Source organism: Mastigoproctus giganteus, chromosome 5 (genome assembly GCF_048544385.1).
Source record: "Mastigoproctus giganteus isolate SK-2022 chromosome 5, ASM4854438v1, whole genome shotgun sequence".
Taxonomy (NCBI): domain Eukaryota; kingdom Metazoa; phylum Arthropoda; class Arachnida; order Uropygi; family Thelyphonidae; genus Mastigoproctus; species Mastigoproctus giganteus.
In genome coordinates this window covers 100,880,845-100,896,879 of record NC_143579.1, presented here as the reverse complement: position 1 = coordinate 100,896,879, position 16,035 = coordinate 100,880,845, and the positions used below count along the sequence as shown (strand labels likewise).

The following is a 16,035-nucleotide window of genomic DNA, read 5'->3' as shown; positions in this document are numbered from 1 at the left end:
AGCAATGCAGGTAAGGAGGTGATTGGCGTATCCAGATGCCTGATATGCCTTTCCATAGTCTTCCACAAGTGCTCTATGGGATTGATATCAGGGGAGGTTGGAGGCCAATCGATATGCTGAAGTCAGAACTGCATTCCTCAAACCATGTCGGACACAACAAGTGCCCGATGGCTCAGGCATCTTGGAAGACACCATTGCCATTCGCAAGGTGTAAAATAGTGGGGTGTACACAGTCAGCAAGTAGTTGACGATAGCAGAGATGGCTAAGGTAAAGAAAGGCCACACGAGAAGCATGCAAAAGTTCAATGAAATTTATCGTTAAAGGTACTTTGCTGTAATGACATTTGTATTGTTGCTCGCTCGGTAAACAGACCGTGAGTGTTATTGGTCTGGAGTAGAAGTTGAATCCGATGGGAGCTTGAAACCCTCCCGAAGTGGGGGAGAGAACCCGACCTGTTTTCTTTAGAATCACAAACAGAGTCATATCAGAAGTTCTGGCATCGTAAAAAACGTTCGTAACTTAGTTTCACCGGTAAACTTTTTCGAAGTTTGCCATGCTTCTCGTGTGGGCTTCCTTTACCTTTGCCTTTTTTTCCCTTAATAAACAATTTATCCACTAGTGCATCAGTGATTCTAAAGAAAAAAGGTCAGGTTACCACCTCCACTTCGGGGGTTTCAATCTCCTGTGGGATTCAATTTCTACTCCTGACCGATAACGTCCATTGTATGTTTACTGAGCGAGCAACAATACAAATGCTATTACAGCAAAGTACTTTTACCGGTAAATTTATCAAACTTTGGCGTGCTTCTCATGTGGGCTTTCTTCACCTTCACCGCAGAGACCACTGATACGTTGTTCCACATGCACCAGGGGTCCAAGTTCCTGCCAGTGAAACATGGCCCACACCATACAACCACCTTCACTTTTGATACCATGCATGATGGATCAAGAGCCTCATGTTGTTGATGTCAAATCCGTACACGATCATCCATGGTGTGGAGTAAATAACGTGACTCATCCAACCAGCACACCTTCCAGTCTTCTAACGTCCAACTTGCGTGCTCTTCGCACCAGGTGTGTCTTTCACACCAATCAACCTTGGTTAGGAGAGGATGCCATAGGGGTCGTCTGCTGGTATAGCCAATATGTGCGAGTGTGTGGTACATGCTCATGCCAGATATTGTTTAGGGTTGGCCCATGTTGTATTGGGTAGTCAACTCTTCAACAGTGTTGCACCTGTTCGAGTTGTCGGGCCTGGCACTCACCTCTAACAACAACCTTTCGCTGACCTTTGCTGTTCTGCCACCGGGTCGTTGTTTGACCACTTTGATGCCAGTCCTGGTACACTTCAACTACGGCGGCGCTCGAACACCCCACCAGTTCAGCTGTTTAGGAAATCGAGGCACCAGCTCGTCGAACACCTACAATCTGTCCTCTATCAAAGTCCGATAAATCCATCCTTTTACCCATCACGCTTGGAATGTTACTACCTACTGAACCACTGACACCATATCTATGTTACGTATGTCAACTTACTTCACGCTCTCGTACCCCACATGGTCAGTGGGTTGCATTCAGTTTTCATAGGGGTGGTCATAATTCAATGATCACTCAGTGTATCTTGGTTTGGACTCTGTGTGAGACTCTCATCATGTGTATCCAGAAAAGTGGCTAAATATGCATGATTCTAAGTATACTATTTTGATAATGGATGTGGAATTAAAGTTGAAAAGGATTAGATGGACAGAGAAAGAAGGTGGAACATGGAGAGGATAAGAACAATGAGGCAGGATATGGAGGTGAAATTAAGGGAACTAATGGAACAATATAAAGAAATTTGCTGAGAGGAAACAGGATATAAGCAGGGAGAGGGATAAAACCATGGATAACAGAGAATAAATAAATAATAAAAAAATAAATATTACTCCATATATTCCCATTATTAGGGAGAAAAACAATTAGGATAGCCACAACATCTGTCCAAAAATACTCTTCAAGCATAAAAACTAGCTCTGCAACTATCAACAAGAACCAAGGGGGGTAATTTTCAACCAGTATTGCTCTTAATCACAATACTTGCTGGTTTTATATTTCCATCCAATTTCAACCTTTTTAGTGGCAAATTAACAAATGGCGATCAAGGTCAAACATGAAAATATAAAGATTGATACTCAACCCACTCCTCCTGGAACCTCTCACAGATAAAATATCAGAAAGGACAAGTACACGGAAGCAGTCTTCCAGGTGACTGCTGCTTCTAGGTAGCCAAAAGGCCATAACCCAACACTACACCACAGAACACACACCAAATGGACCTTGTTGAAACCAGCCTGTCACCATCTTTTTCAGCTCCTCATCAATCAAAATTGATGAGAAATTGAAAAATAAAGTAAAACGATATCTCTGTGTCCACACACACACACACACACACACACACACACACACACACACACACACACACACACACACACACACACATTTTAGGTCAAGGTCCTGATTGATTTTTTGTCTTGCGAGTGGTAGTGAATTTTTTTTATTATTTTGGGCAGGATGCATTACCGGTAATTAAAGCCTAACTAACTGGCTAGCCATTGTTCTAGCAGTTGTGGATTCATCTATAGTTTTATGTTAACAATTAACATGAAATCAAGTTAACAAATATATAAATATAAAATTTGAAAAGATTAGAGGAGAAAGGAAATAAAGGGAATTATTAAAGATTAAGTCAAGAAAAATTAGGACAATAGATAGGAAGAATTAGGAAGGTAACATTCCTTCACATAGCTGTCTCTCGGCTACTTCCTCAGAGGCTTTGAGAGAACAGATAGTCACACTAAAAGAATTTCTCATGCATACCCGTTTCTGTAGTCTCAATAACAGTTTTGCTTAGTAAGTACCTATGTTTAGTTATGGATGTACTATGTAATAAGGACAATAAAAAATTTTAACTGTTAATTTATTAATTTAGTTTTAAATTTTTGGATTATAATTAGCTGCAAACTGGGATTGGGACCCAAAGCCTAACAGGTATGCATCAGAGTAAGTATAAAAAGTATATAGATATTTACCTGCGAACATTACAGCTGGTGGTTGGTACGAGTGTGGTATGTAAATATGTATATAGTTATCCCACTGGCATACACGGGCTGTTATGCTGTAGAAAGGTTATACCAGTCCTTGTACAGTGGATAACATTACCATTTTGATTTATCAATAAAAAAAAAAAAAAAAAAAGAAAGTATAATCTTAAAATGTATTAACATAAACATCCATATAGGTATTCACCGTAATTCCTAATCATCTATTACAACTCATACCAACCAGCTATAATGATCGCAGGTAAATACCTATATACCTTTTATATTTACTCTGATGCATACCTGTTGGGCTTTGGGTCCCAATCCCAGTTTGCAACTAATCATAATCCAAAAATTTAAAACTAAATTAATAAATTAACAATTTTTATTTACCTTATTACATTAGGACATCCATAACTAAACATGAGTACTTACTAAGCAAAACTGTTATTGAGACTATTGAAACTGGGTATTTTTGATCAAAAAAGTGTGGACTTTTTCGATCAAATTTCACTGCTTTATATTTGAATTTTAATCTTCAACCATGTTAATTTAATTACCTTTCACCCCTTCTGCACTTCACATACATATGTATTATATTTCACACTACACTTTTGTAAATTTGAATTTATTTTGAAGTACATTAACAACTTAATTTTAACACTGCGTAGGGACTACCTTGTCTATTAGTATTACGATAAAGGCCGCATATTTGCTTCCCCCTTTTTCTAATACTACAGACAAGTTTGGAAACAAAGTGCCTGATACATGGTCAGGAGTAGTCCCCTGATGAATTTCCTGGCTATGTATTATATTTTCAATTATTATATTCAGATTTTGCATATTTGCCATCCCCTGATTCAAATAAAATTGACCTCCCATAGCTGAATACATTGTTATTTTCTTATTTATTTCTTTGTTATTTATTTTTATTTTTTGTACAAATTTTTGCGTATATTTTTGTAAATTGCTTGGTTCCTCAGTCCCAGTTCATTTTTGTACTAGGTTTTTCAAATTCTTTCACCTGTTTAACCACTACTTCACTTCCATTTTCAACTATCCCTTAAACTTCTCTTAGTTCAGGCACCGTGTGTACTTTTCATTTCCATTTTCACAGACACTTTATCTTTTATATAAACCACATATTATTTATTTATATATACAGGGTGTCTCAAAAATACACGGCATAACTTCAGGAATGAGTTCCTCATATGTAGACAATAAAAATATTTTATAACATAGTTCCGGAAATGCTTAGTTTCCGAGTTTTGAAGGTCTGTCTATGATACTTAACTGTTCACATCACCTTATAGTAATTGTTCAAAATGTCCGCCTTCTGCCTGAATACAGGCCTCACACTGACGACTGATGGACTCGCAAAGACGATGCCAAATTCCTGGCATTTCGTATTGTCTCACAACCTGCCACAATTCAACTGCGGAGAGTTTCTATCAGCTACTGGAATCGAATACACCAATGATTTTAAATGGCCCCACAAAAAGAAATCTAGTGGGTTTAAAATCAGGTGAGTGTGGAGGCCAGGCAGTTGGTCCACCCCTCTACTTCAGGCATCACAGAGCTTGGTCCTCTGTCAGCAGCACGAGGTGTAAAGGTCCCATGTTCACAAAGGCAGCGATGGGTACCTTCAAATGTTTTCCTGTCTGGACATCTTCGTTCTGGGAACCTTTTGTGGTACAAACAATGAGCCTCCAGAGCATTGCCATCCGCAAACCTACATAAAGTGCATATCCGCTTGCTCCTGATTTGAGTACATGGTTGGAATGGAAAACCACCAGATTCTGTCAGTACCTTGTGATGAAGGAAATCACCTGCGGGAGATAAGACCTTCCGGTTTATAACTCGGAAACCAAGCATTTCCGGAACTATGTTGATAGAAAATATTTTTATTGTCTACATATGAGGAACTCATTACTGAAGTTATGCCATGTATTTTTGAGACACCCTGTATATATATTATATAAAACTTCTTTTTATCTTCAGTCCTTTCTTTGTTCTCTGTAATTACGATTTGAATTCCGTTAGCCCCCGTTCTCCATAATTATGAGTGCAGTTCCGCTAGCACTTTACCTTTCTCTACCTACAAACTTACATATCCATTATGGTCGTTGGGTACTTTCTGCATAATTATAGCAGTGTCCCTGGTCCATATACCATTAATTAATAATATTTTATACCATTGCATTCTTATAAAAAATTTTTATATATATATAAAAAATTAGATGGAGCCAAGTCCATGCTATATGCAGGATGAGGCAAAACCATCCTAGGTCTGCAATTTTCATGCTGTAATGTTATTTGTTGTCCTGTTAAAGCTTTCCTTGTTTTACAGCATTATTAAGCTTACCAAGCATTTAGCGACATCTTTTCTTAACAATAATCTGTCTTTTAAAAACACCAAAATTGGGCCTTCTCCATATGAAAACATTGATCATAATATTCTTGTGATGATGTGGCACTTTTTTTTTTTTTTTAATTCACTGGAGATGCCATGTGTCTATTCCATAAACTGGCATTTAAAATAAGGGTCATAATGGAATCTCAAGGTACCAGGCCCTGGCAAATCTGCCAGGGCCTGGTACCTGCCTAGAGAATTTCATGTCATTTGTTAAGCTTCGGTATACATTTGCAAATTATTTTTCTATCTAATCTAATGCAGTGGTTTTCAACCGTGGTGCCTTGTAATTTCGGTTTAAGTCACTTAAACTTATTATTATTTATTTTTTGAAATTTATACATTTATTTCATTATAAAATGGTTTACGGTATCCATTGTACTGCATATTTTTTAATTTTGTGGTGATCTATAATTGATCTTTATTTAGTACCTCTATATAAAGAATAAAATTATTATATAGGTATATATTAAAAAGGTCGAAAACCACTGTCTTAGTTATTTCTTTTGGCCCAGGGGTGCCATAAAAAAAATTACTGGGACACAAAGGGTGCCGTGAACCAAGAAAGTTTGGTAACCTCTGATCTAATGGTTAAGATATTTTTCTTTGAACACCCTAGTGTTTGAATCATTGTATATGTGGTTACTGTCCTGAATTTTTGGAATTATTTCATCCTAAATCTTACCGTGTCCTTCAATGCACACAGACTTTGGTCTTCCACTCCACTCCTTGGAAGACCAAAATAAAAAATAAAATAAATTTTTATTTTTGCATGTTTACATCTTAATATCTTTACTAGAAATATAAAACTTCATGACGCTAACCCACTTACAAAACAGTGAAAAAATTTTTCCCCAAGAGGCATTACTTATGGACCAACTTTTTAACATCATTTGTACAAATACATTCAAGTTGTAAATACATGGAACTAAAAACATCTTGTTGATTTATTTCAGAGTAATGTGCACAGTTTCACTGAAATAAATTTAATAAAAAATTAAGATAAAATTAAAAAATTTCAACTGAAACAAATTTTGTGCTTTGGAATCACTTATTAATTTCTATCAGAAAATGATTGTCAATTTCTGCAGCTTCTCTCTAGCATTTAGAAACTCAGAGCACTAAGCTGCAATTATCTTTTTCATGAGTAGCATAGAGAAAACTAGTAAAAACATCTCCATGACTGAAGTCTAAAAATTTTGAGAGAAACAGCTTTAACTATGCAGTTTTCAAACAAAACTCACATTTTGGTTCACTATCTTCATCTTCATCATCCTCCTCTTCATCATCCTCCTCATCTTCACTTTTGCCTGAGCCATCATGTTCATCTTTCTTTATCTTTTTAGGCAATTTTTTATTATTTTCTTTTGTTTTTTCTTCCTTTTTGCTGTTTTGTTTTTTGGCTAGCTCCTGCTCATCGACTGCATTTTCTTCTTTAGTTTCTTCGGGGGGCTAAAACAGAATTTGCATTAATATCCTTTGACAATCATCATCAAAAGCATTAATGAACATTCTTGAATGAACACTTATTAATTATTTATTTCTTGGAACTTACCTTAACAATAAATTACTGATTTAGCACATGCTTGTTTGTTGTTTGTTATTTGGTTTTTATGAGCATTAGCAACTAAGGCCATATTGCTCCGGTATATGCAGTGGTCATTCCCTGACCTTTCCGCATCCTCCGTATTTGGTGGTGACGGGCTCGAACCCCGGTCTAATCAAGAAGCGTGTGCTATGCACTGCTGCTCCTTCCCACCTGGCTACTGAGGTGCCAAGATTTAGCACATGCATTACTGAAAAGTAGTTCAGAGAGTAAAGGTACAGAAACTGGGCATAATTTTCCCAATGTTTAAAACTTTTTTAACAATGCAATTTTAAAATAACATCATGAAAACAAGTGCCCCCTGCCCAAAAAAACTGAATATGGCCCCCTGGTGGTGCACTCCCCAGGGGGCCATATTCAGTTTGGGAACCTTTCGGCAAGACTTTTTTGACATAAGAAACCACTGGATATGAAAGCAAACAAGTTAGGTAATGTAGATAGTGCATTATATTTTGGCCACATTCAATTTTTATTTTTTGTGAAAAATAAAAAGTTTATGTGAAAGGTAAATAAGTAATTATCTCACCAATTAATTACAAATTAACTAATATATAAAGGTAATTATTTTCATGTTCTCAACACATTTACAGAGTTTAAACTTAACGGATACAGTTATGCATGCAGTGAGGCATGTGAAGGCACACATTATTCAGTCATTAAACTGGCGTTCATTATTGCTGCAGGGACATGCGCAGTTCTTCTCCAGCGCTAGTCAGGGTATAAAACAGTTGTCTCCAAGATGGGGTGCAGTCTCATGCCCTTGCAGCGGTTCATGGCTCTCGAATTGCTCAATATACTGAGTGACTCCAACCATAGGCGGTGGCAGAAGTGCCTGGAGTGGTCAATTATAATTATTCTAATAGACTATTCTAATTATATATATTCTATAATTATGCTAATTATTATTCTAATAGACCACTCCAGGCACTTCCGCCACCTCCTATGGTTGGAGTCACTCAATATATTAAGCAATTCAAGAGCCATGAACCGCTGCAAGGGCATGAGACTGCACCTCATCTTGGAGACAACCGTTTTACACCTCGACAAGCACTGGAGAAGAACTGCACATGTCCCTGCAGCAACAATGAAAGCCAGTTTAATGACTAAATAATGTGCCTTCACACGCCTCACTGCATGCATAACTGTATCCATTAAGTTTAAACTCTTTTGAAGAAGAGACACGATTGTCTCGAAAGCTCCAAAGTATTCATAATTAAAGATATTTACTGGATTTACACATATCTTATTTTCATTGTACCATAGATCCCAGTACAACAGGCCATTTATACTTATACTCACTGTACGTATTATACACTGCAATTTTAAATTGATAGCAAAAAGGGATTTCCTTATGCATGATAAATATATATATGAAATTTAACAGCGCCTCAAAAACCTGGCACTTTTTGAACCTGTACAAGGGCAGGGGAGGAGGGTGATTGACCATCCAGACTTAAAGAAATGCACCTGCAGTGCATTTTTTTTAAAACCTGGAGGGTCCATAATTTCCAATACAATAATAGCAAAATTCTAACCCCAATTTCTTTCTACGTATGTCCTCGACTGTATTTCATTGTTACTACGTATCTGCAATGTATAAAATCATTCATTATTTTGCAAAACATTCAATATTAGCTTGCAGACAGCATTTATTATAGTATTCGCCACACAGTGCAAAGAAGCCACAGGCTTTTGCTGCACTGGCAAAAAAAAAAAAAAAAAAAAAAAAAAAACCCAAGTACAGGCACTCCCCGATTTATGTAAGGGTTGCGTACGTGGAAATTGCGTAAGTCAAGTATGCCTGTGCAGGCACACCTGTAAAGGTCTACCGGAGCATACAGATAATAAAACTGCAGTTATTTTGACCTGCACAGGCAAACCGAAGCGTATGTAGTGACATGGCAGGCGCACTGCCAGATTCGGGGATTCCCCTATTCGACTATCATTAATAATTACATCAATTCTATGAAAAAAATTCACTATTAATTTTGTCCCCAATTAATAAAAAATTTGCCTGGATTACAAGTAAATTTTAACATCAGAGTGTCAATAAATATAATTTATAACAGCAATAATAAAATGCATTACTATATCATTTTATTAAATTTTAATAAATCTGGGGGTTTTTCTGAGGATTTCACTAAAATAGGGGAATTTTAAATTGATCACATGTGAATAAACTTTTCTTTTTTCGACCATTCTTTGCACCATATATTACAATTTTTTTTTATGTTTAAAACACTTTATCGCAAATAATAAGCCAACTATTGCTAAAACGTCATCTGTCAATGCCATGGTCAGCCAACTGAATGAATGGTGACGGGTTTTTACCGGAGCGTGTGGATGCACTACGGGCATCCAGTAGACCTGTACAGGCGTGCCTGCACAGCCATACCTGACGGTGTGTAACAGCCATTACTGCTTAATCATTTTCATCTTCATTTCTAAATCAATTTTGTTTGGTTTCATTGCACTTTCCCTTCACCATTGTAATAAGTAAACAGGAATGAAGAGAAAATTCTGAAAATTTATTTGTTTCTTATATGATCGAAGATTTCAGTGAAGCGGAAACACATTTCACCATAATAACATAAAAACCCACAGAATTCCAGTTATCAGGATTATCGCAAATGCAATAAGATCGAGTTTACTACCTATTTATAATAGATTTCGCTAACAGAAAAGCCCAATAAACCGGAAAGTGCAAATTGTTTTATGGTCGTGACCTCCAGAAATGTTCTTTAGAAAAACATCAACAAAGCCATTCAAAATCGATTCTTATAACGGAACATGATAACGATGAAAGGTTAGCACTCCATTATAAAAATGACCTTTTAAAGGGATAAATAGCTTAGTTATAAGCAAAAATTTCAACTTCCAAAGTCTTGGAATGAATTGCCAAAAAAAAAACGTGTTAATGGGTTCACATTGCGATGTTTTCACAATAGCTCCATTTATTCCTACGGGATGCAAAAATGAGTTCGAACAATTTTTTTTTTTTTTTTTTAAATTACATCGGCAGGAAGTGCCTGTAGATAAAAAAACACCAATTATATGCTTCGCTTCGTGCTTGTACTGTTAAGTACAAGCACGTTTTTTAGTTTTTAAATAGATATGAATGCTGAAATCATATTGCACTATATATATATATATATATATACACCACATATTAAAAAATACTGAACAATCACAACACCCATACCAGAAGCAGCTTTCTAACCCATGACTTTTATTTCTTAGGCAAGACAAGGAAAATACATTACCCACTGGAGACCAATCTGGTAATATAGGTTAACATTTTGGCTTAAGGCTAGTGTCGACTATTGTTCTGTGGAGTTTACAGGGATCAGAGCTATACATCATCTTATAAAAACAAAATACCTCTAAATATTTAGGCTCTGCATGCCCTTCAAAACACTGGAATTTTAAAATCAATGGTATCCTAGGGTCCCCGAGTATTCTAGATTTATGAGGGTCTAATGTAATAATCACAGGATTATCTGATTTTAATGAAAATCTGTCTACTGGGAGTCAAGCTGCTTGCAAATGAGCTGGATATCATCATTCTTCTCTTTCCTGGTGATTCCTTTTTACTTTTCTCTCTCTCTCTCTCAGGGTAACTTGTGAAATTTTTTTTTGGCTGGTGCAGCATAAGCTTTAGGCTTCCTTGTTATTATTATGGCTAATAATAATAATAAAATAGTGCCACCAAAATGCTGGGAACTTGTAAACAATCTTTACATGAAAATACTGCCTTCGCCATGTTTCTTGACCTTGAGAGCTCCATGCAGCAGTGTTTATCAGTGTAAGCTCAGTTTATTTTTCAGGTTATTGTGTTAAATGTGCTGAAAAGTGAATAAAATGTCTTCACACAAGTGTCTGGGCAACCTAAACTTATTTTGTCATATCTGTGGAAGTTATGTAGTCCTCATAAGATATTACAGAATTTGAAAAAACACGTGTATTTTGCTTATTTTGGAGTGAAACGCGGTGACCAAGATGAACAATGGACTCCATATAAAGTTTGCCAAATCTGTATTGAAGCACTGAGATTGTGGGAAAAAATGGTAAGAAGAAGGCTATACCACGTGCAATTCCTATGATTTGGAAGAGCCTAATCATAGGAACCAAAGTGATGACAGTTACTTTTGCTTAGCTAAAATGTAGAAGGATACTGCAAAGAGTAAGAAGGGTTTTGTGTATCCTAATATTCCATCTGCCCAGTTATATTGGTGAACACAGCAGCAGAGCTCTGAAAGTTTGTTTGTTTGTTATTTGGTTTTTAGGAGCATTAGCAACTAAGGTCATATTGCTCCGGGATATGCGGTGGTCATTCCCTGACCTTTCTGCATCCTCCGTATTTGGTGGTGACGGGCTCGAACCCCGGTCTAATCAAGAAGAGTGTGCTACGCACTGCTGCTCCTTCCCACCTGGCAGCTCTGAAAGTGAAGCTTCTCAAGATGAAACTGAAGTCTATACGCTCGGAGACATTAAGCCCAGCCCTCAACTGTTTTCACAGCATCAACTCCATGATCTTGTAAGAGAATTAAGTTTACCAAAGGAATCTGGAGAAGTCCTTGGTTCTAGGCTTAAGTTAAAAAATCTTCAAGTATGTGGTTTTGGGCAGTTATATAAATGACTTAAACTATTTAGGAATTACACCTAACCCTCGATTTGCACGGTACTGGAATTGCGTGATTTCAGTTTTGCATTGTTGAAAAAAAATGCTATAAATTTCAGTTTTGCACAGTTTAGGAATAAAAAAAAAAAATATATATATATATATATATATATATATTTGTGTTGTATTAAAAAAGCTATGCAGGTGTCCTATAGCCATTAATAGCATACAGCTATTGAGTATTTCACACCAGTTATTTGATTCTTAAGATACACTGAGATATCAGTCTGCTAGACACGTGCATGCAATATTTAGATGAAATAATTAAGCTGTAAAAGGATATTATATTATATACAATGTGAATTTAAATGTTCTATTATTATAAGCATATAACTAGTCCACTAGCTAATGTAAATACTACTGTATTATTTAAAAACATAAATTGTTTGGAAATAATAGAAGCAAATTGTTCAAACATTGCTATATATATATATATACTGTACTGTACCTTTAACTATAAACTGTTTATATAAAAGTATTTGTTTTGTTTTATAGCACATTTTGTACATTACTCCTTCTTGTTAATAAAACTGTAATGATATTTGCATTTATCAGACAACATACACTAGTACAGTTATCAGACAACATACAGTACATTACCAATGTCTTAAGCAAGTCTGGCAGCATGGGCGTGAAATTGGCATGGTGCAAAATGTGTTAAATTTCTAGTTTCATTTCCAGGCCTGACTCATTATTGATCACTTGGTTTTTTGATGCGTAACAAAGCAGTTGTGTTAATAAACTGTTGTGTAAAATTAATGTTCTACAAATTAATACATACAGGTGTGCATCAGGTATATCTATCTATCTATGATTACTTAAATAATGTCTTTTTCTTCAAGTCACATGGCTCCCTGAGGAGCTGTTGTGACCACCAACAAATTCCTCTAACTGCATCGATCATGTGCTCTAAGAGCAGCACTGCAAAGTGTCATGCCCAGAAGTTCACTAATCCCATCCTTCCATCTAGTTGCAGGTCTTCCTCTGCACCTGAGGTGCATAAGGCCTTGAATGGGTTGAGCATGCTGAATTCTGATGGGATTCTTCCACTTGTTCAGATTACGAACCTAAGGGGGCATAAATTGAAATTGAGGAAGTACAGATGTAGAATGGATGTGCGGAAATTTGCCTTTAGTCAGCAGGTGGTCAATTGCTGGAACAAACTTCTATCTGTCGTTGTGGAAGTTGATAGGTTAAATAAATTTAAGGAGGAACTGGACAAATATTTAGAGGGGATTGTTTTGTAATTTTTTTTTTTTTTTTTTTGGCTGATGCTGCATAAGCTCATACACTTGCTTTCTTGCATCACATGCCACTACTACTACCACCTGTTCCCCTCGATTTTTCCTTCCATTATATTCTTCAACAGAAAGTTTCCCTTCTTACTATATGACCAAAAAAACTTGTTCAGAGTTTTCTTTTATTGATGCCTATGAAGAATTTTAGGCCTGCCAATTTTATTTAATACCCACTCATTTGTTCTTCAATCCAAGTAAGAATTACGCAGTATCCTCCGTATTTGGTGGTGATGGGCTCGAACCCCGGTCCAATCAAGAAGCGTGTGCTATGCACTGCTACTCCTTCCCACCTGGCTATGAAGGCACCGTCAGTCTCTAAATCTTCCAAAGCTTCACACATGTTATATCTTCGGCATAAAGATTAAAAAGGTGAGATGACAAAATACAGCCCTGCCTGACCTGACACTGTTACATATTGTGAAGAAGTCCACGTTTCCCATGTTGGTTCTCACAGTTCCTTCCTGCTCTTGGTATAGTAGCTTAATCAGCTGAATTATGTGGATTGGGAAACCCATATTAGTCATAGTTTCCCATATTGAACACAATCAAATGCTTTTGCATAATCTATAAAACACAAAACGACTGGAACATTGAATTCTTTGCATTTTTCAATAATCAGCCGAAGACTTAAAATCTGATCTCTGGTTCCTCTGCCCCTTCTGAAACCTGCTTGTTATTCTGGCATTTCTTCTTCAAGATTTCTTGAGATTCTGTTTAATATGAATTTAAGAAGAATCTTGCTAGCATGAGAAATTAGGCTAATAGTCCTGTAATTTGAACAAATTTTCAGATCTCCTTTTTTTGGTAAGGGAATGAAAATTGATTTCTTCCAATCTGATGGCCACCGTCCCACTTCCCAAATTTTTAATCATTTTATGAAAAAACTCTGAGCCCTTCACAGCTGTAGCTTTAATGAATTCCAAGTGACTTGCTATATGTCAGTTCTCTGATACCATTTTCGACTTCTACCTTCGGTGGAACTGGTTCATGATCACACGCTTGAAAAGGGGGGGGGAACAGATCATTATTGTCAGCAGGTGCTTGGAAGAGCTGCTCACAGTATTCTTTCCACCTTCCTTTGTGTTCTACTCTGTAAAATTTTCCCCTTTGGAGTTCTTAATTACACTAAGTTGTGGTTGGAACTTTTGTCTTAAGTAGTTAATTACATTATACATCTTCTTAGTGTTGTTTCGTTTGTGGTATTCAATTTCTTTACACTTTCAGTTGATATAATCTTGTTTGTCCAGGCTTAAACAGCACTTGATAACTGCTTAATTCCTAATTCTCTTCATTTCCTTGTACACCCTGGGCTTTTGCAGTTCTTCTCTGTTCAATAACTTTAAAAGTGGCTTCTGTAATCCATGGCATCTTCCTGATCTTAGACCTTTCTCTAATGTATCTATTTGCCGAATCCTTAATAATGCCTTTTTTGCATTTTCCCACATTTCCTCAGGCAGCATATCGTCATCTAGTTCTAATAGAGTTTGAAAACGATTGCCTGTTTCAAGTATATAATTGTTTGGAATATTTTCTACATTCAAACGTCTAGGGAAAACCTTATTCATGATCTTTTTCAGCTTCAGCTTGAGAATGATGTGGAGTAGCTGATAATCACACCACAATCTGCTCCAGGAAGTGTTTTTGCTGTGATTACACTGGAATGCCACCTTTGCTACATAAGGATGTAACCAATCTGATTTCTTGTTTTATGATCAGGAGAGTTCTATGTGTAGAGCCTTCTCAGGTGCTGCTGAAAGCAGGTGTTACATATGACAAGGCTGTTCAGATGACAAAATTCAATTAAACTTAAAGCTCGTTCATTTCTAGTGCCACGATCAAACCCACCACATTCTGGGCCTACTTTTGTCTTGCCTACTTTTGCATTAAAATCACCGAGTATCAAAACATCCTTTTTTGGGACCAAATCAAGAGCTGATTGGAGATTTTCATAATAAATGTCCATATCTTCATCTGTGGATGTTGGTGCATATGCAACTAAAATTGTGAGATTTATTGGCTGGCTCTGAAGTCTAGCCATCATCATTCTAGCATTAATAGGATTGTATCCAAGAAGACCTTGAACATTTCTTATTTAAAATGACAGTGACACCATGTTCTTTTACTTGGTCGCTTCCCGAAAAAATAACTAAAAACCCATTTCCAGTTTTGAAATGGCCTTATCCTGTCCACATGACTTCGCTGCACCCGTTATTATCTTACTAATTAAAAAATTAAATGATACGTGAAAATCGGAAGAATATACGTGATAATCGGAATAATTAATATGTACTGTAATATGTACATACTAACTAGTTGATATTTCTGTTCACTGACATTTGTGGGTGGGGGTTAAAATTTAAAACAGTAAAAAGATAAGCAATCAATAACAAAGAACACAGCACACACAAATTGCAAGTAACACGATATGAACAAGTGAGAACAGAGTAACAAGTTACGAAGCTTTAAAAATAGGAATGAAGAGAAGATTCTGAAAATTAATTTTTATATGATTGAAGATTCCATGGAAGTGTAAACACATTTCACCATAATAACCTACAGAATTCCACCTGTCGGTATTGTCGCAAATTCAGTAAGATCAAGTTTACTATCCGTTTATGATAGATTGCACTAACAGAAAAACCCAATAAACAGGTGACTGCTAATTGTTTTTATTGTTTTATGGTTGTGACCTCCAGAAATCTGATCGAACCACGTGGTACGGTCACAGACAATCGTAAGGTAATCTCCAGTGCTGTAGTCTTCTGCCCCGATTAAATGGCATGTTGTCCCAATTAAGCGAAGGGTTCTGTTTTTTAAGATTTGCCCCAAATAAACGGCTGCCCCGATTAACCAGTGGCCCAAATAACCTGTAGTTGAAAATATGTTGGCTAACTTCAAGAAGCCGGGCTGCAATATGAATGTCAAGGTACATTTTTAACTCCCGCATTGACTACTACCT

General features: G+C 36.5%; 1 protein-coding gene across 2 annotated transcripts in view; it reads right to left on the bottom strand.

The window, feature by feature from the left end:
- Positions 1 to 16,035, bottom strand: part of LOC150085587 (protein DEK-like) — a 252,237-nt gene that overhangs the window by 182,663 nt on the left and 53,539 nt on the right. For both annotated transcript variants that reach the window (XM_090374124.1, XM_090374125.1), the window contains one exon: positions 6,736 to 6,943. In XM_090374124.1, the coding sequence (XP_090230250.1) occupies positions 6,736 to 6,943 (208 nt within the window). The remainder of the gene's footprint in view (positions 1 to 6,735; positions 6,944 to 16,035) is intronic.